Here is a 25,510-nt window from a genome sequence, read left to right as displayed (position 1 = left end):
TACACACACGTATATATGTAGATATATACGTGTGTGTATATATACGTGTGTGTATATATACACACACATGTATATATGTGTATATATACGTGTGTGTATATATACACACACGTACATTTGTAGATATATACGTGTGTGTATATATACGTGTGTGTATATATACACACATGTATATATGCGTATATATACGTGTGTATATATACACACGTATATATGTAGATATATACACGTGTGTGTATATATACACACACGTATATATGTAGATATATACGTGTCTATATATATATATATACAATATATACACTGTAAATATATAACGTATATGTATGATATATATACACAGTATATATATACGGTATATACTGTATATATATACACACAGTATATATTTATACATATACACAGTGTGTGTGTGTGTGTATATATATATATACACATATATATATACACATATATATACACACATATATATACACACACATATATACACACACACACATATATACACACAAACACATATATATACACATATATATACACACACACATATATTCACATATACACATACATATATACACACACACACACATATATACACATATATATACACACACACATATATATACAAATATATACACACACATATATATACACACATACACATATATATACACATACATACACACACACACACACATACATATATCCATCCCTCTTCTCCTGTTGAGGGTGGTGGGGGTGGAGCCTATCCCAGCAGCCTTCCCCCTGGACAGGTCACCAGTCCATGGCAGGGCCAACACATAGAGACAGACAACCATTGGCTCTCCCAGCCACGCCTACGGTCAATTTAGAGTCTGGATTAACCTGGTCCCTCTTGATGTCTTTGGACTGTGGAGGAAGCTGGAGTACCAGAGAGAACCCAGCAGGAACAGGGAGAACATGGAGACTCACCCAGAAAGACCCCGTGCTGCAGCCGGGGCTCCACCCACAACCTTCTTGCTGGGGGGCGGCAGTGAGGACCACTGCTCCACCCACAACCTTCTTGATGGGGGGCCACAGGGAGGACCACTGCTCCACCCACAACCTTCTTGCTGGGGGCCACCGTGAGGATTATATTCATATGTAGATACATTTATGTACATATATGTGTGTGCGTTGTATACACACACTGACATTTACTTTAGCCCCAGGAGCTGCTCTTTGCACGGGGCCACACTGCCCCCTGCTGGATCCTGGCGGTACCTGTCGCGGTGACAGCTGTGGAGCCTTAAGTCCGAGTTCATCGAGTCTTTCTGACTGGTTCCCACCTGGCGTCCCGCAGTTCCGGTTTCACTTGGATGAATGATAAAACTCACAAACATCGAATACATGAGAAAGATGTAACGCGAACAGCTGCACGCACATTGGAGTACTGGAAACAGGAAGTATTTAGTATTCGCGTGTGTAGTACACAGATTATTCAACTCGTCGACGATGGGCAGCTGATCATTACTGACCAATCAGAAAGGCCTCAGGCTTCGCCGTCACCGCAGCCACGTTCTGACTCAACGAGACAAAATCAACTGATGAGGAAATGAAGTCACTCGCGAGTTTGAACTCTTTTGACATGGAAGATGCTTCCGCTTCCGGCTCCACCACGTAGACTCTCAGCAGCCGTGACATGAGACGTTTTCTCCTCTGGGTACTCACCTGGGTGGAGAGCCGCTCCCGATCACAAGGGGGCGCCAAAAGCAGGCGTCACAGTTGTCCATTTTTTCCTATGAACCTGTTAATGCAGGTTTTCACCATTTGCTCAAGAAACAACCACGACAGAACGGTTCTTCTAAAGTAGTGTCCAGGTCATGTGACCCAGGGATCTCGCTCACGCCGCTCCTCTCTAGATCCACTGATCTGAGGAGGCTTGCTGCATCCGTGTGAAACATGTGATCATACTAAAGTGGTGCTGCTCCTCCACGAGTTCCTGTAGAGGAAGAAGAGAAGTGACGCCGTGATAATTACGTATTAATTTATTTGATACTGAGTAGTTTGGAAATGAGAAATCAGGTTACCAACAACAGCTGAAACTAGAAAAATAAAACCCCTTTAGCTCCGAATGAGACCAGAGGCCTCGTTCCTCTGCCTCTCCAGGACATCGTGACAGTTTTAATTCAACCCTGCTGTCCCATCAGTCCCAGAACCACGTCTCCAACACTGTTATCGCCCCGTACGAGGGCTGGCCCGCCTCGCCGTGGCAGCGAGGGCACCGGTTTACTTCCTGTTGAACTGAACATAAACAGATTTATCTGACAGCCAGAATCAAACCTGGAACATTCAGTGCTGAGGACGAGGAGGCGTGCGTGCTGCTGAAAAACAGGAAAAGGCAGCGGCCATGTTGTGTTTCTCACTGACACACGGCCGAGTCAGTGATCAGCTCCCGGTGAGAGGAGGCGGCGCCGTGGACCGGCGCCTCCAGGTCAATCCCTCACACTGCTAATCAATACTGTTCAACCAGGGCCTTCAGGAGCTGAGCGAGTCCATCCTGGGGAATCAAGTTTGTCATCACAAACTTCAATGTACGTTTCAGATACGTATTCAATGATTATGAATTTGTAGCTATAAACAAAAGTGAATGACGTGAAGCTTCAAACCTCGCCGGTTTGATTCCGACTCATGACAACACAGTAATCTGGTAACTTATGGCTGTAGTTCAGGATCCGGCTCTGCAAACAAGTTGAGCAAACGTCAAACTTCAAGGCCACTGTGCTGCCCCTCCGGCTACAAACCCACACTTCAGCTTTTGTTCGGCTCATTTTCAAATTTCTGATTTGGAGTTTTAACACTATAATTACCAAATTAAAGCTTTGACAATGAAGTAAAGGTCATTAGTGGGTGAACTTCTGTTACTGCAGCTTTTATGAATATGAAGGGAGTGATGGAAACGAGTCAGAACACAAGTGACGTACGCTGCCTTGCAATTTTGAGTTCTCAACTTAACTCAGGTTTTCTGATGTGATCAATGGCACTGATTGATCCTCAGCGCTGAGCACAAAGCTAACCGCTACCACAAGATGGAGTGATGATGCTGCAAGCATTCCACTCGGCGCGTTTTCCAGTCACCCGGCGTGAACGCGAGACGAGTCTGCTGGGCGTTCACGTGGTCCAGCAGCTCAGTGGTGAGACATTAAAGGGACATTTGTTTTAATACCACAGCATCAATGACCCTGATCAGACTGATCAACAGAATACTGCCCGTATTGATCCTAGGCGAGGCCTTTCCTACATCAGTGACATCAATTCATGCAAATCAAATCAAGCAGCTACACTGCAACACTCACGCGGCGCATCTTTGGCTTGAGAGAGGACAAAACCTCCGCTGCAAACTTGCGAATCCCCTGAATCCTCGACGGCGTCGCTGCTGCTGCTCAACACAAACGGTTGACACTTCATGTGATTCAGCTGGAGCTCCAACGGTCTGGAAAACTGATTCGTTTTAAAGCAAAAATGGACTTTTCCTGAATTATGAAGCTGCTGGTCCTGACTTGTGACCACACGAAGAGAGTAAAATATAAACGTGATAAAGAATGGAGGACTGAACCAAATCGCAGGTGTTTAGTGGCACGGCTCTGGTGGGCCGAAGCGTCGTTAGAGGCCTGAGGAGGTGAAAGTGAAGGTTAAATACCAGCAGAAGTTAAATGTTGCTGAGAAGTTACTGACAAAGTCTTAGACCTGAGAAGGGTCTCTTCTCATCTCTGACCGCCACCCCTATAGTGACACTGCGGCGAGCCCTTCAACCACCATCGCTCACGCCGTCGTCTACACGAGTCCCCAAGTCGTCCTGAACCAGGTTCATTAGAGGAGAAACACACAAGTTCACGGAGACGAGCAGCCTCATCACCAGCAGGCCTTGTCCTCCAGTTACGACCCGCCAGCCTCTGCATCCATGAGGCGGCGGTACACCAGGCTGCGGTGCGGCGGCTGCAGGCAGTAGGCGATGCTGTCCTCCACTTCCTGGCAGCGTCGCAGGAAACGACAACGGTCCCGGGCCAGCTCCTCCCACGGGCCCCGCCGGTCCTCCTCTTCCTCACCGGAGCTGGTAAAGAACTCCTCTACGTCATCGCAGAAGCGAACCTGTGCAGATCAACGGGTCAGCTGACATCACCGCCAAAATGACATTCAACAACTACAGGAAGTTCCATGCCGCTACATTGCTGTTCGGCTGACGGTGACACGCTTGTTTCTGTGTGAAGACCCACAGCTCCTGACAGGACGGAGCACCGAACCAGAGCTAAGATGCACGCCGGAGATTCTGATATCACTCAGCTACATTTAGGATGAATGTTTGGTGCACCGGAGGACCTAAAATGTACACAAAAACATGTGCTTTCAAGGGTCTTCTTGATAAAAGGGATTATACAGAAACCTTTGGACCTGGCATGTCCCCCCAGCCTGGCTCACCATCTCAGGAGAAGCTGCTGATGTCCAGAACGTCCAGGTCTCCTTCTCCATCAGTGCTGGAGCTAAAGAACAACCCTGCCATCTTGAATTCACAATGTTTGTACGAACAAATGTGAATCTCAAATAAAAACTTGTTTTTATACAGAAAATATCAACTATCAGCCAAATCAGTTTCTCATATCAAAAAAATCCCGTATTCTGCATTACGAAAGACAATAAAAGGAAGTTAAAGTGTTTTCCCAGCAGGACTCAGGACACCAGTGGTTGTTCTAAAATAGCCGGGAGTGACGGGGGAACTGCTCCCATCTACAGCAAATGCTGCAGTTCTCTTTGGAGCCACAGGGGGGCGACAGAGCTGCAGACAGTGAGAGCAGCCCAGCTGTTCTGGTGTCTCTGCACCTCTGGCTGTCCGTTGACCAGCGTGCTGCTCAGCTCCCATCACCTACTACCAACAAATGGCTTGATATTCTCCTCAAACACGATGAAAGGAAATACATGAATGGTAAATTTATTCATCCTCAGTGTCAGACTAGGATTTAATCATCTGGACTCAGAACAGACGGAGACAGAAGCGTGGCCATGCTTGGCCTTGCGTGTTGCTGATATCTGCATGTTCATTACATCACGGCTCCCAAGTCTCTAGCTGATCCACTGTTGTATTTGAACCTGTTCCAGGATCAGCGAGCCAGAAGCGAGTTGAGGTTCTGATTCTATTTCTCACTCTTCCATTGTTCTCTACTTCCTGGTTCACTCAGGAAGATGCTGCTCTGCTCCGGGTCGACCTTTGACACAATTGTGGCATGTGACATGAAGCCGTGTCCTAAACCCTCGGCGGCGTGCGATAAACTAGAGTTTGTTGTGTTGCCTCTCATCAAGCGCCGTGACTTTCCATCACACAAAAATACATTTTACAGCTGCAACCAGCAACTTTCTGCATTTGCCTGTAACATTAGTCAATGATAACACATGCGTGAGCCACTGCAATAGCAGCAGGCAAACGCTGTGGAGATGCTTGCAGCTCCGGTAAGTTTTCCAGAGCCGTGACAAGCAGAAGTCTGCTGGAGTTCAGAGGGGAACGACCAACCACACTGACCTTTTTGGTGGCGCTGCTGGAGCTCTTTGTGGTGGAAGACCCGGACGGGGGCCCTGGTTCACAGAAGCCACTGTCGAATCGCTCCTCGGCCTCCTCCCTCCTGTACTTGGGTGGTGATGCTGCTGCCTTAGGATGGGGGGGGCGAGGGGGGGCCTGGGAAGCTTTCCTGGCCATGGGTTTGGCCCGTGGCGCAGCCTCAATGGGCTCTTTAGTCCTGAGTGAGGCCTGGAAGTTAAAGAGGCTGTAGGGGTCTGAGGAGCTGAAGGAGCTCAGCAGATGGAGGCTCTCCGCTTCATCCACCTCGCTGGCAGAAGTCGAGTCATCCCAGATGTCATGGCTGGGGGGAGAAGAGGAGGAGAGGGACTGGAAGAGCACAAGGGAGGACAGGGGGAGAGGGGTGACATCAGGGGAGGAGGAAGGGGTGGACTGGGTGGAGGATGGAGGTGAAGGGGTGGGGATGGTCCTGGGCGGCGTGCTGCCTGTGTGTAGCTGGGCCGTGAAGTTCTGAGGATTGTACGGGTCCTGACTCCGGGACAAGGAGTTCCACAGGCGCTCTCTCTCCAAGACAACCAAGCTGTCCAAGTCCGAGTCTGAGTCTTCTTCGTCGTCTTCATCATCTTCATCCGATGAGTCAGATGGGTCTGATAAACCCTCGCTGTCAAAACCGTCGTCACCTTCATCATCATCATCACTGGACTCCCTGTCCAACTGGCTGCTGTCCTCGTCGTCGCTGCAGGGGCAGCCCATGATGAAGGCGATGGCTTTGTTCCGGCAGTGGGGGTTGAGCTCTGTCACCTCTGCAGACTGAACCCTCAGAGAGGAAGTCCCCTCCTCGTCATCTTCTTCATCTACTGATGAAGACTCTGCCTCCTCAGAGGCATCTTCCTCCATCTCAGCCTGAACTGCAGATCGGTTTCCAGACGATTCCGTCGCCCGCTGCTCTTCACTCAAGGCCTTCACCACGTACAGGTGGCAGATCTGCAGGTGCTCCTCCTCCAGACTGGAGTAACCACTGTCCTGTTCCGGCACCAGAAGGGCGACTTCACCACAGGCAGCGGCAGCTCCTGAACTGCTTGCGTGGCTACTGACTCTGAGCTGGTGGTCTGGTGTGGACCCCTCTGTGTTCTCGACTATTTGAAGGCATCCATTGTTGGCCGGCTCCTCTTTGTGGCGAGTCGGTCCAGTGTTTTCTCCCAGTGTCAACTCGGTGCTGCTGCTCAGGACAAACACACCAGTTGTTTCAGTATCGGGAACATTAGTCACAGCCACTGGTTGTTGTGGACAAAGGCAGGCTGACACCATCCTCCCTTCATTCCAACGCAATTCTGAAAACGGACATTTCAGAAGCCTGGGCTCCCCTCCAAAGAAGTCGTCCCGCCAGCTCAAGCTTTTACCTGCACCAGCCGCTCTAGAGGAGCTCACGGCCTGGACCCAACCCTTCTCACCTGCTGGGTGGATATCCTGACCAGACAACAAGCTCAGACCAACACAACTTAAGACAGCTTTGGCATATCCCATTTTACTCTGGGGGTAAATCCCAGTTTCCCTCAGAGAGTCAGCAGTCATCCAGGACAGCGTGACCCCTCTCCTGGGCTGCTGACACCGTAGGTAGGTCACATGAGACGCCTTGTGTTTAGTTCGCAGCAGGTTCTCCATATGTTGTACAAGCTCCGTTTGATTATCAGCTAGAATGTCAGGAAAGTCCGCGTTCCGGGTTAACGAGGAGACACATTTCTGACAGAATGAGCGAGAAGGCCTGAAAACCCCAGACAGCAGGCCGATCCCCGTGTTTTCCTGGCTCTCAAGCCTGGGAGAGGCGACTCCGAGACCGGGCGGAGAGGACGAGCTCTGCCCGCCCAGAAAAAGTCTCTCGTTGCAATTATTTCTTAACATTGTTTTCAGCTCCAAAATGCGGAACGGGAATTAAGTGACATCAACAAATTCAAGCTAAAGTCAATTCCAGGAAATGGATAGTTAGCACATTAGCCGCTAACCCGACAGCTGTCAAGACTACGGACCGTTCGGGCAACACGCCACCCGACCGCGGTGGATCCTCCAGCCGGACACAGTCTTTATTCTGCCTGGTTCGTGTACCGACAGCCCCGACAGGAGGGAACCCTGGAAATACCGCCCGTGACCCCGTTAAGCTCCGCGAAGTTCGGCTGAGAATGGTGGTTTGACTTCTTCCTGGTAAGGAGATTCATCACATTAGCGCGGCTGGAGTCCAGAGGAAGAACAAACACACCCGGCGAGGACGGTTCCGACCCACTGGAGGGAAAACGAGCCATTTCTGACGAGGTCCAAAAGACAGTGGCTGCTGGTGTTAGCAGGTTAGCTTAGCGGCGACTGCTGGTGTTGGCAGGTTAGCTTAGCAGCGGCTAACCCGACGGTTAATGAACCGGGAAACGACGATAACATCAAAATGTTTGATCCACAAACACCGTCTGTCGGCCTCGTCGCCACTCCAAAGGACTGTCTCTCCTCGCAGGTATCAGGGCTACTCGGGTTTCACTTCTGGAGTAAAATTCAAACGCGCGTCGCTTCCGTTAGAGATTTCATCAGAAACTTTAGGGACCGTCTGCATCCGCTGGTGTGCGTGAAACCCGCCGCTAGGGACCGTTGCTATGTTCCTGGAGCCCGGGAAGCGTGAAAGCCGCTGCCGTTATATAACTGAAGGTCTCCGGCTGCACGTCCGCTCCGCTGCCACGTGTCCCAGCTTGCAGCCGTTTATCCGGGGGCCAGGGTGGAGGGGAGGGAACACCCTCATCTCACTCTCGTATTTATTTCATCTTTATTTAAGCCAGGAAACGTTAACGTACTGATGGCAGGATAAGAACAACAAAGGGCACATAATGAGACATTTTTTATTTCTTTCAACATTTTAAAGTAGAAGAATACACCTCTTGGCTCCTAATCTGAGGGGTCACAAGGAGATGAAATCCACAGGCGTGACATCTGTCAGCTTTATTTTTTCAGTCTCAGAAAAGTAAAATAAATCCATCTGGGAAGAAAAATCAGGCAGAAATGATGAAATCAAACCCAGGCCGGTGTTTGGATGAGTTTGTCCTTCATTAGTAATCAAAAGTACCGTAGTAAACTGCATAACATTTTAAAACTGCAGCATAAAAAGTTTTATATTTAATGGAGAATTCAGGGACATTTGAGAGTGAACCTCAGGGGGAGTAAAGAGGAAGCATTTGCTTATTTTTGTGTCGACATAATTAAAGAGCTTGTGGTTCGGCAGTGAAGATGTTCCAGCTGGTCCACAACCAGGCAGTAAACAAACCCCTGGGGGGGAAAACACACTTATAGTTTTTCAGTTCAAGTTTATTTTGTAGTGCAAATAATAGAAAACATGTTCCAAAATGAAAGTTATGCATTAATAAAACAGCTTCGTTCTACGTTTGAATCTAAATCAGAATGGTGAGTCAGACGGAGAATGAATCACATTTTTGTTCACTTCAATATTTACAGTACAAAGATCAGTTCATTTTGAACTTACATTCTGTCCCTGTTGTCTCAGTGTGTCACCGGCGGCAGGAATCAAACTCACGGCCTTCACTGCACATAACACCTCTCCTCCTGTCAGCTGCAGCTCAGGATCGTCACTTCCAGTTTCTACTGATAATCAAATGAAAAAAATGGAGAATTTCGCGTAAAACGTGTATTTAAAGCTGAGTGCCTGACGTTTGTCTCCCCCCTCTGGAACTGAGAGGAACTCCAACAACACGGATGGAAGCTGATGCCCAGCAGTGAGGCTGTGCTGCACCAGTGCCGGCAGTGTAAACTCCGTTATTCAGCTGGTGCAAAGATGCTGCAGGGTTTTTCCAAGTACGACTGATAACAGTTGGCCATTTTCTGCCAGCTGGCGAACGTTCCGCCCTCAGTTTCTCTACACAGGTAGCATAAATGAAATCGCTACATAGGCTGGTGCAAATACTTTGAACAGCACTGAAAATTGTCATCAGTTTTCAACGTCGTCGTCAGTCACTTTCTTTTCTCTTCCTTTCACCTTTAATCCTTTCTGAAAGGTTTTTCTAGGTGGAGCAACCAACTCTTCTGAAAAGCTTCTTGGGTTCCCAGAGTCAAACTGTGTCCTGTGAAATTTAAGGTTGTGTTCTCCAGACATGAAACACAAACAAAGACATCAGCGAGTTCTGGACATTTTTAAACTCAAGTGACGAACCTTCAGCTGCAGATGACAACAGGGCCGGAAGACAAGATAAGTAGAATCCAGAATTCTGCCGGGTTAGTGCTTCAGAAATCATCATGAGCTTTGACACGTTTCACATCTTTGAAGAGTCATGGACAGAAAAGGTCAGAGCACTTTTGCTTCCTGCAGGTTCAGCCTCCACTCTGTCTCGTCTACAGCGCAAAAAAACAACCCGAGAAGACAAAGCTTCCACCTTCACAGCAAGCTGGATTGTCAGGAACCCAGACTTGCAGCTAAAAACGGCCACAAACTTTCCCAAACAGTACACCATCGCACAGAAAAGGGGATTAAGAAAAAAATCAAGGAATGAGATGGAGAAACCAATCATTTCCACGTCGCTTCAGTCACAAGTCACGATGCTGAGAAGAAAATGAAAAGCCAAAAAAATAAAAGCCAGTTGTTGCAATGACGACCCCTCAACAATCTGCTCTCCTCCTCAGTGGTTCAAAGATCTGGTTTGTGCAGCACAACATCTCAGCACAGCCTGACGCCGCTGCACCGCCCAACTCCACCGTTCAGTCGCTCTCCTGTTAGAAATTCAAGTGCAAGTTTGTGTGATTTGATCTGCGCTGCCGCACTCCAGAGGCAACAAAGCTAAAGATTTCCTTGATGCGGTCTGGAAAAGTCCCAGAAAATACGTCCACAATACCGGCCACAGGGGTTTTCTTGTGTCACATCATGCAGTATCTTGTCGGTTTTATCCCACAGGAAGAGGAAACTAAAGCTGGTTGATGAAGATGGTTCAAGGAGGAGCATTGAGGAATCTGAACTCTGCATCTGCGCCTCTGTGCTGCATGAAAAATCTGTTAGTTTTCACTTCCCTTTTCACCCACGTTGCTTCTCTTCAAACTTTAAAAATACATTTCAGGTCCTTTACAACATGACAAAAGAAATAATCCCGACAAAATTCTCAGCCACTCCCCAAACAGAAGTCAAATTAGAAGCAAAGGGAAGAAAATCAAAATGAATCACTTCCAGGATGTGAGGGAAGAGGCCTGGCCCCTCCCACTTCTTCCTTTCTGCCTGTCCAACCTGCTAAAAAGAGCTCTGACACCAGTACTGACACCTGCTGATACCAGTACTGACACCTGCTGATACCAGTACTGACACCAGTACTGACACCTGCTGATACCAGTACTGACACCTGCTGATACCAGTACTGACACCAGTACTGACACCTGCTGGTACCAGTACTGACACCTGCTGATACCAGTGCTGACACCAGTACTGACACCACTACTGATACCAGAACTGATACCAGTACTGACACCTGCTGGTACCAGTACTGACACCTGCTGGTACCAGTGCTGACACCAGTACTGACACCAGTACTGATACCAGAACTGATACCAGTACTGACACCTGCTGGTACCAGTACTGACACCTGCTGATACCAGTGCTGACACCAGTACTGACACCTGCTGATACCAGTGCTGACACCAGTACTGACACCTGCTGATACCAGTACTGACACCAGTACTGACACCTGCTGATACCAGTACTGACACCTGCTGATACCAGTGCTGACACCAGTACTGACACCTGCTGGTACCAGTACTGACACCTGCTGATACCAGTGCTGACACCAGTACTGACACCTGCTGATACCAGTGCTGACACCAGTACTGACACCTGCTGATACCAGTACTGACACCAGTACTGACACCTGCTGATACCAATACTGACACCTGCTGATACCAGTGCTGACACCAGTACTGACACCTGCTGGTACCAGTACTGACACCTGCTGATACCAGTGCTGACACCAGTACTGACACCAGTACTGATACCAGAACTGATACCAGTACTGACACCTGCTGATACCAGTGCTGACACCAGTACTGACACCTGCTGATACCAGTGCTGACACCAGTACTGACACCTGCTGATACCAGTACTGACAACAGTACTGACACCTGCTGGTACCAGTACTGACACCTGCTGATACCAGTGCTGACACCAGTACTGACACCAGTACTGATACCAGAACTGATACCAGTACTGATACCAGAACTGATACCAGTACTGACACCTGCTGGTACCAGTACTGACACCTGCTGGTACCAGTACTGACACCTGCTGATACCAGTGCTGACACCAGTACTGACACCTGCTGATACCAGTGCTGACACCAGTACTGACACCTGCTGATACCAGTGCTGACACCAGTACTGACACCTGCTGATACCAGTACTGACACCTGCTGATACCACTACTGACACCAGTACTGACACCTGCTGATACCACTACTGACACCAGTACTGACACCTGCTGATACCAGTACTGATCCTGCCTTCCTGGTAAGTTAGTATAACTTATTAACTCTTAGTTGACTGTAGTCATCACCTGAAACTTCAACACTGGAGCCTTCATTTGATCACTTCACAAAAATAATTCTTCCATTCATTAAAACTTTCCTTTTTTAAGCCATAAATTAGATGAACCTGGTGGTGTGAGGCGATTCGCATCGACCCCTCTAGATGAACGCAGTAGTGATGACATCACCACGGTGAAACTGCTGCAGCTTCAAAATAAAATCCCTCACACAGGAGGATCAGCCACACGGCTTTTACTCTGAAGGAAGGTCCCTTTTTTCTTCTGTCTTCCTGAGGAGAACCGCTTCAGGCACTCACTAGTTTCTGCTCCGCCCAGCACAGGGGTGTCCCTCAGTGGGCAGAGTCTGAACCACTGGTGCCCAGTTGGTGCCAGTCCACCCAGTGCTGCCCAGGAACCAGCCTCTTCAGAGGAATGAAGGTCTCTCCCAGCAGGGTGTTGTCCCAGAAGGCCCCATCTCCCAGAACCCGCAGGTGGATCACCCTCTGGTTCAGGTCCCCCTGAGGGATCCTCTCATAAACCAGCTGCAGAACCAAACCAGAGAGCTGTCAATCAAAGAGTTCTTGAGGATGCAGTCAAACACTGACAGTGACATCAGCTGTACCATCTCGTTGTAGGTGGGGTTACAGGTGCGCCGCGCCGCCTTGGTCTTCCTCTTGCTGGTCTTCTGCGGGTCTGGAAGAAGGTAGAGCTTCACGTAGGGGTCCGGGTCTGTCCCGTCCTGGAGCGGCTGCTGCACGCACATACACATGCATGCACACACACAGGTTTGCATAGCTATCCTTATTAGGACATTCCATTGACTTCCATTCATGTGAACATCCTAACCCAAGCCCTAATCTCAATCCTCGCCTCAGCCTCAAACTGACTGCAGGTTCCACCTTCACTCCACCTTTGACCAGGTGTTCATGAATGAAGTTCTGCTGCATCAGGACCAGTCTTTGGTCCCCAAGAGGACTAGGGTCCTGATAAGGTGAGTGTTTACATCAGAAAAGGTCTCCACAAGATAACAAAAACCAAGTACACACACACACTCTCAGATGAATTAAACCCCAAAAAATGAGGATTCGGTGGATTTTTCCAGAGACGTGGCATTGCCACAACCTCAAACCAAGGCCTGACACGCACGCACACGCACGCACGCACACGCACACACTGACCAGTCCTCGGATGTGCATGACCATGATGAAGAGTTTGTCGTTCTTGTAGGAGATGGAGAGCTTGACCTCGCCGAGCTCCTTTCCTGAAGCTGGAGCCCAAGAGATTTCTGCCCACAAACAAACACACAAACGCACACAAAAATATGAACATGCAGACAGAACTTTACTGACTGGAGATCAGATCAGTTTCTGGGGAGATCAGGTCCCACCTGCTCAATGACATGGACTTGAACAGCGACCAGTTGGCCTTGCCAGTCATCGATCAACAGAAATGATAGGTGATAGTCACCCATTATCGGTTCTTCCAACTCATTTTAAGGTCGGACTCGTGGAACAACTGAACACATGGACTCTTCCCAGCAGAAGAGCTGAGGCTCCACAACTCAGCTGCACTTTAACCCCTGACAGGGTGTGTGTGTGTGTGTGTGTGTACTTTGACTAGCTGTTCATCATCTGAGGTGTGTGTTTCTGAGGATGTGGCAGGAGGTTAAAGCACTCCAAAGAGTGTGATTTTCCTTCCACTGACTGTTCACATGGGCGTCAGTCGTCCGACTCTTGTCCTGGTTGTAACTGAGAGCGTTTGCATGAGTTTCTTCTACAATATTTCATCATGTGCCTGTTTACAAGCTACAGGCTAATAAAGCAGGACTCTGACCTTAGAGGAGGGTTTATCAGACTCGCTGAAGCTGCACCGGCATCATAAACGTGTTCCGCTGACTTACAGGTCACATGAGTGCTGCAAAAAACTACAAGGAACTAAAAGAGCATGACTAAGACCAGCACCCCCACATATGGACCTGATCGTGGCTCATTAAGACGTTGATCAGGTGATGCTTGTTAGACACTGCTGTTAACACGGGAGTGTCATTTGAACCTGGTTCATGTCAAAATTTTGGCTGGATTAAGAAGAACTGGTTGACACCAAGCAACATCCTGGAGAGTTTCTGGACAGTTTAGCTGCTGTTTGCCGTCAGGCTCCGTTAGCTTCAAGCTAAATATACGGAGCTGGTTCTTTCTGCACTCTGGAGTCACTAAGAAGTGATGAAGGAGGGGAAAAACATCTTAAAGAGCTCAAAACTCCTATTAGGGAGTACTTGGGATGCAAAATACTCTTTCAGGGTGAAGTAACACTTGAATTATTATTAGCAGAATTATTCTCAGTACACCGACAAATACAGGAGAGCTTTCACTTCCAGTTTCAGGTCTAAAGACACACCAACGTACCAGCTGGTTTGCTGCTGGTTGGTCCTGGTCTCTCGTCTCTGGGCAGCAGATGGAAGAAAGTGTAGACCAGTTCACACTGCAACACACACACACACACACACACACAGTTATTTGGTGCTACTGTCTCGATATAAACATCTGACTGTATTTACTTCACAGATGAAGTAAAGTTGTTGGAATTTATCTTTGAATTTGCCTTTTTATTTTTTACTAGTTTTGCTTTGTTTTTTGTTTTGTTTTTGTTTTCAAAATCAGAAAAAGCCTTCAAATCGATTGATCGATCACTCGGGATGATGCATATCAACCCTTAGGGGACAAAGAGGGGTGAACGGGATGGAAGCTGCTCAAGAGGAAGTTCAGAAAACATGAGCTGCTGACATTGTTGATTTTTCAAAACATTTCCCAACGGTTGGGTGAAGGCAAGGCTGCCTCGGCAAAGGGGAAACAGAGGTGGACGGTGAAAATGAGGTCTGGCTTTTTCAGAAGAACTCAGGTCTGCATCGGGGTGTTTTAGGTCTGAAAGGCTCCGTAAAGCTGAAGTATAAAACTCACTTCTGGCAACAAACCCTTCAATCGTCAGACCGAGGAGAGTAAACAGTGGTAAAACTGTCTGTCCTGCCAAGTTTCTAAAACTGGAACGACCTGATACAGCAGACGAGGTCCCACCCACCCGGTCCTGTGTGTGTGCGTGTGTGTGTTTTGAACTCTGATATGATATCGGCATTTCTAAGAAACGTCTGAGTGAAAATGAAACTCAGCAGATAAAACAGAGTTTAAGAGACACCAGAGACACGCTGGCAGGACTGATCCAGCTCCAGAACCTGATCCAGATCCAGCAGCTGCTCGTCCATGACAGGACCACAACACGTCCCTGAGACTGATCAGTCGTCCTCAGGCCCCCCTCCCCTGCCAGCCTGAGGGCGCTTACATCATCACTGAGCTGAACGCTACAGCCTGACATTTGGTCGGAATTTATGTCACAGCAACAGGGCGGGACCGCTCCAGGGTCTGGATCGACTCTACCCACTGTGACCCGAACCACTGGGGGTCCATCAACAACATGGCTCTGCAGCCTGTTGTACACCTGGACGTGTTTTCATGCTCCATCAGCTGGAATTCACTGGCTTGCTCCCTTTTGAGCTGGACTAACACAGTAATCGGACTTATCTGACATCACGTAACGAATCAGCTTCTACAAGCCCTCTGTGATTGGTTGAGCTGAGCAGCATCATCACTACTGGGTGGAGTTCTCTCCTCCATACAGAAGAAACACAAATGTGTGTTTCCATGTTCTACACCTCAAATATAAAACACAGAGATTTCAGTTTGGTTGAGTGAAGTATAAAACTGATGCTCTTCTTGTCTCATGATTCGTCATCATTCTGCACACTGACAAAGGTCAAAGGTCGGGAGGGCATGACAGACCTGGGCGACCTCCGGGGCAGCATGGATCAGATGCCACACGTATCCATTCAGCTCATCTTTCCTCCTATCAGCCATGGCCTCCCCACGGGACCGACCAATCACAAAGCGGCTGGGGAAACTGGAGGGGGGGCAGAGAGGAGAAATAAATTTACAGAGACCTCCCCCCCATCAAGTCGTGTGTGTGTGTGTGTGTGTGTGTGTGTGTGTGTGTGTGTGTGTGTGTCTACCTAGGCAGCTTGGATGAAGGGAACATGAGTCTCAGTTTGCTGTGAAGTTCATGAAACTCTTCAAAGGTCCTCTGGACCAGCAGCGCCTCCTGCTGGCCTTCACGCTCCACCTTCACCACAAAGGTCTGAGACACACAAACATTTGCATCAATTCCCTGACTGACCTTTCAGCGTGACAGCGGTACGGAACACTTCTTTCAGTTGAGAGGGCAGCTGAGGGCCGGACTCACGTATCCTTTGCTGGCTGTGCGGACGTGGCGGCAGATGTAGAGGTTCCTGATGAGGCCGTCGCTCTTCGCCGTGTGAACTCTCGGAGCGAAAGAAAGCACGGGTCGGTCTTCTGATGAGGCGAATTTCATCTGAGCCAGATTGTGGATGAAGAAGTTGAGTTTGGTGGCGACGCTGCCCAGACTGGACTCTATCAACCTGCTCACAACACACACACACACACACACACACACACACACACACACACACACACAAACACACAGATTCAGATCTATAACGTATTTTCCTTTTACTGCATTCGTTTCAAGCCTTTGTGTTTACCTGGTGAAGTACATGGTGGCATCGGCCTCAGACTCGTGAGGCCTCAGGGCGTCGTACACGTACTTCAGGTCCTCCAGATCGGAGAGTTCAGGAATCCCACAGGACAACATCTGCAGACGAGTCACATGATTGAAGACAAACTGGTAAATTATATTGAAGCTCTTTATCCATAACATTCTCTTTCTTTCCTGTCGGAGAATTGAGGATTTATCAGTCCGGCCTCTCCAGAACATGACGACAGACATGAGAGGTGTGATAGGTTAGCTACAGTTTTACAGTTCTAAAGAAATGCACATCAACAGGTAGAATGTCAAGATAATGGACAGACATCATCCCTGTGATATGCATGAGCTCCTTTGGGTGTGTGTGTGTGTGTGTGTGTGTGTGTGTGTTACACCCACCAGGCCTAGCAGGTTGAGGAACAAGTGTGTGTGTTTCCTGATCAGGTTGTAAGCCTCACAGCAAAGATCCACAAAGTCATGGAAGCGGCTAGACGGCTTGTCTCCTCCGTTGATGACGTACGCCATGTCGGAGGTGAAGACGAAGGGGGCGCGGTCCCTGCAGAAGTTACATGACCCACGTCAGCGTCATGAACTGTCACGTGGGTTAACTGACCAATTGACTGGCTGGTTCGATGTGTCGGTGGTTACTGGCATCATTGCTTCTTGTCACCTCCGTGATTTATGACACTAATGTAAACGGGTATGCGCTGGTTCTTAAATATGACATCATCACCCACCGTTTGATGTTGCCGAACATCTGAGCGTGTCCAAGGAACTTCCCGAAGTCGATGTGGAACATGTGACCGCTGGTCTTCAGCATGATGTTGTCATTGTGGCGGTCACAGATTCCCAGGATGTAGGTGGCCACACAGCAGCCGGCACAGGAGTAGATGAAGTTCTCTACCGCCTGGAGGCAGACAGCAACTTGTGTGTACTTTTATGTACTTCTACCAAACTCAACCTCAGCAAAGTTCTATGTCGAAACTTAAAACTGAGTCTAAACCCTTCAACTGCTCCTGAAGGTGAGAACTAACCAACGTGTCTGCGCTGACTCGGTTATTCTTCCCCCACAACTATCTACTTTGAGCTGCTGAGGAACAACATTTACGATTTGCCAAACTGTTGCTACATTAGCCTGCTAACACTGTTACCATTAGCCTCCAGCTATGCTACGTTGTTGCTACCAGACAAGCTGGTATGCTATGCTATGAGAGGAGCGCTGAGGAGAAACCATAGAGGTTGTATTGATATATTGGAGAGGCTAGAAGTTGAGTTGCTAGCAGGTTTTCAGCATTTCAAAGTGCAACTGAGTGGAGAATCTCCAACAGACGGAACGTGTCCAGGTTTACAGAGCGCGTGGAGGTGTGTGTACCTTGTCGTATTGTTCGTCAGTGGGGTTGTGTTTCTGCAGCCAGTCAGCCAGTGGCCGGTCTTTGAAGGACCCAGTAACTCCATGTTCCACCTGGATCTTCCTAAGAGTGTCGGCCTGAGGAATCATCTCCACCATACCTGAGGCAACAACACACCTGTCAATCATCTCCACCATACCTGAGGCAACAACACACCTGTCAATTATCTCCACCATACCTGAGGCAACAACACACCTGTCAATCATCTCCACCATACCTGAGGCAACAACACACCTGTCAATCATCTCCACCATACCTGAAGCAACAACACACCTGTCAATCATCTCCACCATACCTGAGGTAGCAACCCACCTGTCAATCATCTAGCATAGTTAAGCCCGCCCACACCAGAAGGGAGGACATTCGTTGTGCTCCATGGATTCAGACTCCATCTAACCCATTGCAAAGACATTTGTCTGCTGGATGAGGATGTAACAGGTGAGGCGCCTTTCCAGGAGGACAGCCCCCTCCTGACCACGTGGGTCCTTAGAGACAGCGGTCCTCACCTCGTCCTCTGCCAGTAGAGAAACATTTGAAGATGACCATCCTCATGTCCAGGCCCTCTTGGATCCAGATCTTGTTCATGATACGGATGATCTGCAAGGTCAGCATGTCCTGCCGCAGGTCGTCCCCTGACTGGACCAAGACAGGGAGGTCAAAGGTCAAGACACAGACCTCAATGTGGGTTAAAGGTTTGACATAAAAACAATGTCTTCCACCTTGAAGATGACGTTGACGTGGTCTCCCAGGGGGTCGAGGTTTTGGAAGGACAGTTTGAGCGGAACAGCGTTGGAATTGAAGAAGGAGCAGGACTGGAAGAGGCAGACGATGGAGGTTCATACACAAACAACAGGGAAGCCTCCACAGTGAAGGTTCATTGACAATGTTGTGATTATGTGCCTCGTAAATTTTTACTCCTGGTGTTCAAGTTAACATGCAGATTTATGGAAAGCCTGAGGGCAGCTGTTCTGGGGCGCCTGCCCCACCTCACAGTCGGAGGAGGAGGAGGAGCATTAACCCATGGTTCGTTATGTTGGAGTCTTTTTAGCCCTGCTGAAGTCTTCAGTTCCCTTCAGTAAAACTGGAATGAGGGTTTATTTTGTAGAAGCAGTGATTTTCGAGTGTACAATGAGACACCAGGATGTTTAAGGTGCAAGAATGGCTTCAGGGTGGAGGTGCAGAACGTAGCTGTGCTGGCTGTACGGGGCTCTGGTGGATGTGGAGGAGCAACAGTCAATGGCAGGCAAGACAGTAAAGTGTGTGTGTGTGTGTGTTTATTCTTACATGGATGTTGATGCCTCTGACCAGCAGCGCCGGGTTCAGAGGCAGTCTACAGCTGCTGTTCACTGAGAAGAACTGCTTCATCTCCTCCAGACCATCTCTGAGAACAGACTGCAAAACACACACACACACACACACACACACACACACACTTTTAAGATGTGTGTCCAGAGGTGAAAAGTGTGTGTAGCAATGTCCAGGTGTCTCCTCACCTGTCTGCTGGACGGCGCGGCGTCTCGGACATTATGAGCCACCTTAGCCAGGATGGAGACGAGCCAGCACTGAAGGTCGAACTCTTCACGGAGACCTCGCCCAACGCAGCAGAGCAGGGCGGCCAGAAGGTGCTGATAGCGAGCGCTGAACTGGCTGTCCTGCAGGTTGTCCTTCAGCAGCCTGAGAGACAGAAGACATCAGGACCAAACTCACTACTACGATAAAATGGTGAGGCATTTCTCATGAAACATCTAATCAGAACGTTGTTAAATGTTTGTAATTCCAGAAACTCCGCCTGCAGCTCACCAGAAGAGGTAGTGAGCGATGCGAACGTCTCCGATGGCTCTGCGGAGCAGGAAGCGAACCAGGGAGCTGTCCAGGTAACACTCGTACTTCAGAGCCTGGGACAGAGAGACAGGATGAGGACGAGTTCCTCTGAGAGCCGCACCAGGCTCACCTGGTGTAATCAGCAGTTAGTAGAGGTTAAGGTTTCAGTCAGTAGAAGCATCAACGTGTTGAGTTGGAGAGAAAACAGAGGTCAGAAGAGTGTTGATGTAATACTGATTGAAGACAATACAGCGATGAGTATAAATACTCTGTTTGACTGCTGTCTTCATAAATGCTGAGCTACAGGTGCAGGTGAACAGGCACAAGTGTTTGAATCCACTGTGAAAATGAAAAACAAGTGTGTCATGTGACCTGGACCAGCTGAGGCAGGAAGTCCAGCAGCTCTGGGTCGGAGATGGAGTCCATCCACTGGACAGCAGTCCTCCTCAGCTCCTGGTCCGGGAAGCTGAAACACACACATCATGATGTCACCCTGCTGGTCAATCCTTCAAACGGGTGGTTCAGTGGGTGGAGACGTACGAGGCGTGGAGAAGTCCCAAGGCATCCAGGTGACCCAGGCAGGCCCACTGCTTCAGCAGGGCGTAGATGTCAGGCAAGCAGGCCCACTGCCAGCAGGGGGCGCTGGCCAGAACCAGAGGCAGCGCAGCGCTCTCGGACTGACAGAACGCCTTCTTCTCCCACAACAGACGCTTGTCCTCCACTGTCAACCTGCACGGGAAGACCAGCCCTCAACACCATGTCCAGTGAACAGCAGCCGCTAACAGTTAGCAGCCAAAAAACAGATGACCTGAAGCCCGACTGAAGCCGAACAAGTTTCCCCAAATAGAGAGAGAGAGAGAGAGAGAGAGAGAGAGAGAGAGAGAGAGACTGATGTGTTTGGCACTGGATCACATAAGTTGTCAAAAACGGGGCGTCCCTCTGGTTTCAGCTGTGTCCTGTGGGTTGTCAGATGTTTCCTCTGGTCTGACATGTTGCCCCCTGAACACACAAATGCTTTCAAGCTCTCACTGCATGTTGCAATAAAAACCCACTTTCCAAGCCACCCTTAGCTGAGGAGGCTTGCTGTCCAGTGCCTGCTGCATCATCAGAGTCAAGCGTTATTCGCCCTACTGATGTTGAGGCAGATGTCATGATGCGTCTGTTGCCCCTGATGAGCGTTTTAGAATGCTGGAGGCAATTAAGGACAGTTGACTGAGCGGAGAAGGTTCAGCGTCTTGGGTTCTGACAATTATGAAGGGGCACCAAAATGAAGCACCGTAAGCTGGGCTATGCTTTGGGTCAGCAGCAGTAGCTGTGTGTGTGTGTGTGTGTGTGTGTGTGTGTGTGTGTGTGTGTGTGTGTGTGTGTGTGTGTGTGTGTGTGTCTGACCAGAAAAAGGCCTTCTTGTGCAGTACGTCCTGCAGCTGGATCTGACTGATGGCATCCAGTCTGGTGAAATCGTACTGAGGGCAGAAGTCTGCTGGAGAAGGAGTATTGAACCGAACCTCGAAGGAGGACGTGGGGAAGTCCACCTGAGGGACAGACAGGCGACAATGTCAATTTTTGCTTGACGACAGACTTCAGATCATCAGAAAAGTTGCTGATCTTTTCCACTGTGATGGAGTCGGACCTGCAGGATCACACTGTCTGGCTGGCTGAAGTTGGGAGAGCTGGAGCGGGCGTTTCCACTCCTCCCCAGGGTTGAAGGCCACAGGCCCAGCAGCTTCCTTCCACATGTCAGCACACTACACACACACACACACACACACACACACACACACACACACACACACACACACACACACACACACACACACACACACACACAGGTAGAACCTGTTATCTACTGTCAACACACATTTCCTGCTGCTGTCTCCGATAGGAAATTAACTTCTTTTTTGGAGGAAGTGACATCATCGACTCAACTGTGGCTGTTAGTGTAACAGAGCCTGACAGTCACTGAGCAGAAAAATATAACAAAGCTAATATTCAATATGGTTTTGTAAACAAAACCGTCAAGGTTCTGACAGCTACGTTTCCATCCTGCTGACTGCTTGTTCTTGTCCGGATGAGAACGTCCTTCATCATCAAGGACACAAAACCCAAACTTCTGACTGAACTGCTGCGTTTGGTCGGTTGCTCAGCCGTCAGCACCTTCGCAGTAATAATGACACTGTAGCTTTATCATATAGAGCAGCAGCTCTGTTTTTGTTCAAAAAGATCCATAAAGTTCCCTTCTGCTGTTTTCACTCATACTTCATGTCACCAGGCAACATGTTGCTTCAAATGCAGATTTTAGCTCGTGAAACCCACTTGTGAGGACAAACAGCAGAATATACATGAGAACAAAAGGACCCCGTGAGTCTGTGTCGGCAACTCACTGCCTGAAGTTGAACAGGGGCATGGTGACCCAGCCAAGCGCCTCAATGCTGCGGCGCTGCTTGCCCTTCTCCTCAGTTCCACCGGGGGGGGGCAGAGAGCTGGCGTACAGAGTCACAGTCAGCTGGGACTCTCTGGGCAGCTGGTTGATCTGCACTGGGAAGCAAACCCTGTACAGAGGTAAGGTTGCAAAGGGAGCAAAGCTCTTAACTCATTCATGGATTTTACAGGAAATGCTGCGAATGTTTGTTTCCACAACTGTTGGGTGGATATGAGGAAATGAATAGAAGTGGGTATGAATCCTTAACCACTTAAGTACCACAGAAGAAGAGGAGACAAGATGATGAGGCTGACGGCTCAGATGATGTCATACAACATAGATGATGACGGTCTACAGGTGTGGAGGGAGCAGGAGTCTACAGGTGCGGAGGGAGCAGGAGTCTACAGGTGCGGAGGGAGCAGGAGTCTACAGGTGCGGAGGGAGCAGGAGTCTACAGGTCTATAGTCTACAGGTGTGGAGGGAGCAGGAGTCTACGGGTGCGGAGGGAGCAGGAGTCTACAGGTCTATAGTCTACAGGTGCGGAGGGAGCAGGAGTCTACAGGTGCGGAGGGAGCAGGAGTCTACAGGTCTATAGTCTACAGGTGCGGAGGGAGCAGGAGTCTACAGGTCTATAGTCTACTGGTGTGGAGGGAGCAGGAGTCTACAGGTGCGGAGGGAGCAGGAGTCTACAGGTGCGGAGGGAGCAGGAGTCTACAGGTCTATAGTCTACAGGTGTGGAGGGAGCAGGAGTCTACAGGTGCGGAGGGAGCAGGAGTCTACAGGTGCGGAGGGAGCAGGAGTCTACAGGTCTATAGTCTACAGGTGCGGAGGGAGCAGGAGTCTACAGGTCTATAGTCTACTGGTGTGGAGGGAGCAGGAGTCTACAGGTGCGGAGGGAGCAGGAGTCTACAGGTGCGGAGGGAGCAGGAGTCTACAGGTGCGGAGGGAGCAGGAGTCTACAGGTGCGGAGGGAGCAGGAGTCTACAGGTGCGGAGGGAGCAGGAGTCTACAGGTGCGGAGGGAGCAGGAGTCTACAGGTGCGGAGGGAGCAGGAGTCTACAGGTGCGGAGGGAGCAGGAGTCTACAGGTGCGGAGGGAGCAGGAGTCTACAGGTGCGGAGGGAGCAGGAGTCTACAGGTGCGGAGGGAGCAGGAGTCTACAGGTGCGGAGGGAGCAGGAGTCTACAGGTGTGGAGGGAGCAGGAGTCTACAGGTGTGGATGCTTACCTCTGGTCCCACACTACCAGATGGAACAGGTATTTGCTGACTGACTGTTTGCTGGTGTGCTGTGGTGCGCAGAGCTCCACCCCTCCATGAGTCAGTGAGCAGGACAGGAAGAAGCCCTCGTAACTAACAAAACACAAAACACAGACCTGGATGTGATGTCGCTCTGATGTCAGGCGTTCTTAGACTATAGACCCTTCCCACCCACTACCAGTCATTATGCTAAGCTGACTATCATCAGCCTCAGTTCCAGAGGGAGGGGTCTCCATCGCCTTGTCTGGATGGGCGATGAGACCGTTTCCCAAAAAGTTGGTGTGTTCCTTTCCGAGCCAAATATTTGTTAGTTTCAGTTGCTGAAATGTGACATCAATGTGTAGGTGATATAAATGTCAGCTAAAAACAACTCCACACACATGAATGTTGGCGTGGACGGTCACTGGGACGAGTGTCATCGCAGCATTTCAAAAGGGAAGGTATTTTTTGAGTCAACCAGTAGGTTGGCCTGTTTGGCTTTTGTGACGCGTGAACATCAGAACTCAGCTCCTGTTTACTGCTGCGTTCTCAAAACTGCATGTTGCTGCCAGACAGCATGCGAAACAGCCAACTCCGCCTCCTCTAAGAGGTCAGGGGTCAACCCTGGTTCCCAGGCAGTCAGCCTTTTGTCAGAATACAATCCCCCCCGCACAGCAGTTATCTATCACTGTGAGGACCAACGTCAGTTTCACAGCTAGAAATGTGAGAGAACCCCAAGCCACGGCTGCATCAGAGCCCCACTGATGTCCAGGTAACTGATTACCATCACATCATCATCTTTACTGATAAAACAGCTGAGGTTTTGTGAGTAATTAACTAAATCCAATGACACGACAATCACCACTTTTACAACGCTATAAAAGCAGCATGGGGAGGATTCCCTCACCCACTGCTCCAGGAGGCGGTTCTGATGAGTCCAGCTGCCGAACCATGAGCCGTTCTCATGAGAACACTTGCAAGAACGATGGTTCTCTCCCTTTTTGCCATTCTGGATCAAGTTAATCCATAACAACCAGACTCTGCTGGTCAGCTTTGCTATTTCAGGATGAGACGACAATGAGAATGAAGGCTGAACTATCACGCTAACGGATGCTCCACCACCTCCATCCTGGTGCTGGGGGGGGGGGGGGTATCTGCTCACATCATCAACAACAAAAATCTCCAGATAATATTTATCATGTTTGATTTTTCTGAGTGTCAAGACAAGAGAACAACTGCCTCCAACTTTAGTGATGTCATCCCCACAATGGGAATTCCTCTGCCTCAGTGGGATAAAGACGTGATATTCATTTCACTGATTTACATAGAAAAACTTTACACCACCGTCTCAGAGAAACAGAGGTTATTGGCTGAAAATGAACGAGAAAAACAGATGCAGACTAAATGACAAAATGTTGAAGTTATCAAAGAAAATGTTTCTACATTCAGACGGGACCTCAGAGGCTTTATTTTACCCTTCAAAACGTCAGTTTGTGCAGCATTGTTGATTCTGAATATACAAGGTGTGTGTTAGAGTGTGAGTGTGTGTGAGAGTGAGTGTGATTACGTGTGTGTGTGTGTGAGAGTGAGTATGAGAGTGTGTGTGAGTGAGTGTGTGTGTGAGAGTGAGTATGAGAGTGAGTGTGTGTGAGTGAGTGTGATTACGGGTGTGTGTGTGTGAGAGTGAGTATGAGAGTGAGTGTGCGTGAGAGTGAGTGTGATTACGTGTGTGTGTGTGTGTGAGAGAGTGAGTGTGCGTGAGAGTGAGTGTGATTACGTGTGTGTGTGTGTGTGAGAGAGTGAGTGTGTGTGAGAGTGAGTGAGTGTGGGTGAGAGTGAGAGTGAGTGTGTGTGAGAGTGAGTGTGAGAGTGAGTGTGTGTGAGAGTGAGTGTGATTACGTGTGTGTGTGAGAGTGAGTGTGAGAGTGAGTGTGTGTGAGTGAGTGTGAGTGAGTGTGAGAGTGA

General features: G+C 49.1%; 2 protein-coding genes and 1 long non-coding RNA gene across 5 annotated transcripts in view; 1 reads left to right on the top strand and 2 right to left on the bottom strand.

Moving 5' to 3' along the window:
• Positions 1–1,979: 1,979 nt before the first annotated feature.
• Positions 1,980–8,247, bottom strand: ppp1r15b (protein phosphatase 1, regulatory subunit 15B). Its single transcript, XM_086200442.1, has 2 exons — positions 5,528–8,247; positions 1,980–4,107 (listed from the first exon to the last, which is right to left on the bottom strand). The coding sequence occupies exons 1-2, from the start codon at positions 7,418–7,420 to the stop codon at positions 3,895–3,897; spliced, it is 2,106 nt and encodes a 701-aa protein (XP_086056568.1). The 5' UTR covers positions 7,421–8,247; the 3' UTR covers positions 1,980–3,894.
• A 3,548-nt stretch (positions 8,248–11,795) lies between these two features.
• pik3c2b (phosphatidylinositol-4-phosphate 3-kinase, catalytic subunit type 2 beta) overlaps positions 11,796–25,510 on the bottom strand; it is a 34,631-nt gene continuing 20,916 nt past the window's right edge. For all 3 annotated transcript variants that reach the window (XM_086200440.1, XM_086200438.1, XM_086200439.1), the window contains exons 12-33: positions 23,537–23,659; positions 22,273–22,440; positions 21,522–21,636; positions 21,281–21,423; positions 20,432–20,620; positions 20,264–20,357; positions 19,871–19,965; positions 19,564–19,744; positions 19,355–19,462; positions 18,790–18,882; positions 18,577–18,706; positions 18,034–18,170; positions 17,399–17,568; positions 17,061–17,217; positions 16,660–16,769; positions 16,341–16,536; positions 16,111–16,235; positions 15,884–16,001; positions 14,459–14,534; positions 13,235–13,341; positions 12,679–12,807; positions 11,796–12,598 (exon numbers count right to left, since the gene is read on the bottom strand). In XM_086200440.1, coding sequence (XP_086056566.1) covers positions 12,407–12,598; positions 12,679–12,807; positions 13,235–13,341; positions 14,459–14,534; positions 15,884–16,001; positions 16,111–16,235; positions 16,341–16,536; positions 16,660–16,769; positions 17,061–17,217; positions 17,399–17,568; positions 18,034–18,170; positions 18,577–18,706; positions 18,790–18,882; positions 19,355–19,462; positions 19,564–19,744; positions 19,871–19,965; positions 20,264–20,357; positions 20,432–20,620; positions 21,281–21,423; positions 21,522–21,636; positions 22,273–22,440; positions 23,537–23,659 — 2,956 coding nt within the window. In that variant the 3' untranslated portion in view covers positions 11,796–12,406. The remainder of the gene's footprint in view (positions 12,599–12,678; positions 12,808–13,234; positions 13,342–14,458; positions 14,535–15,883; positions 16,002–16,110; positions 16,236–16,340; positions 16,537–16,659; positions 16,770–17,060; positions 17,218–17,398; positions 17,569–18,033; positions 18,171–18,576; positions 18,707–18,789; positions 18,883–19,354; positions 19,463–19,563; positions 19,745–19,870; positions 19,966–20,263; positions 20,358–20,431; positions 20,621–21,280; positions 21,424–21,521; positions 21,637–22,272; positions 22,441–23,536; positions 23,660–25,510) is intronic.
• On the top strand, positions 11,806–14,607 carry LOC147268669 (uncharacterized). The gene is made up of 4 exons (XR_015112210.1): positions 11,806–12,547; positions 12,692–12,841; positions 12,932–13,047; positions 13,284–14,607. It is a non-coding gene; the product is annotated as an uncharacterized LOC147268669 (long non-coding RNA).

This window comes from Aulostomus chinensis, chromosome 3, assembly GCF_037954235.1.
Source record: "Aulostomus chinensis isolate RoL2024-O1b breed Wild chromosome 3, RoL_Achi_v1.0, whole genome shotgun sequence".
NCBI lineage: Eukaryota > Metazoa > Chordata > Actinopteri > Syngnathiformes > Aulostomidae > Aulostomus > Aulostomus chinensis.
This window is presented reverse-complemented; position numbering and strand designations above follow the sequence as displayed.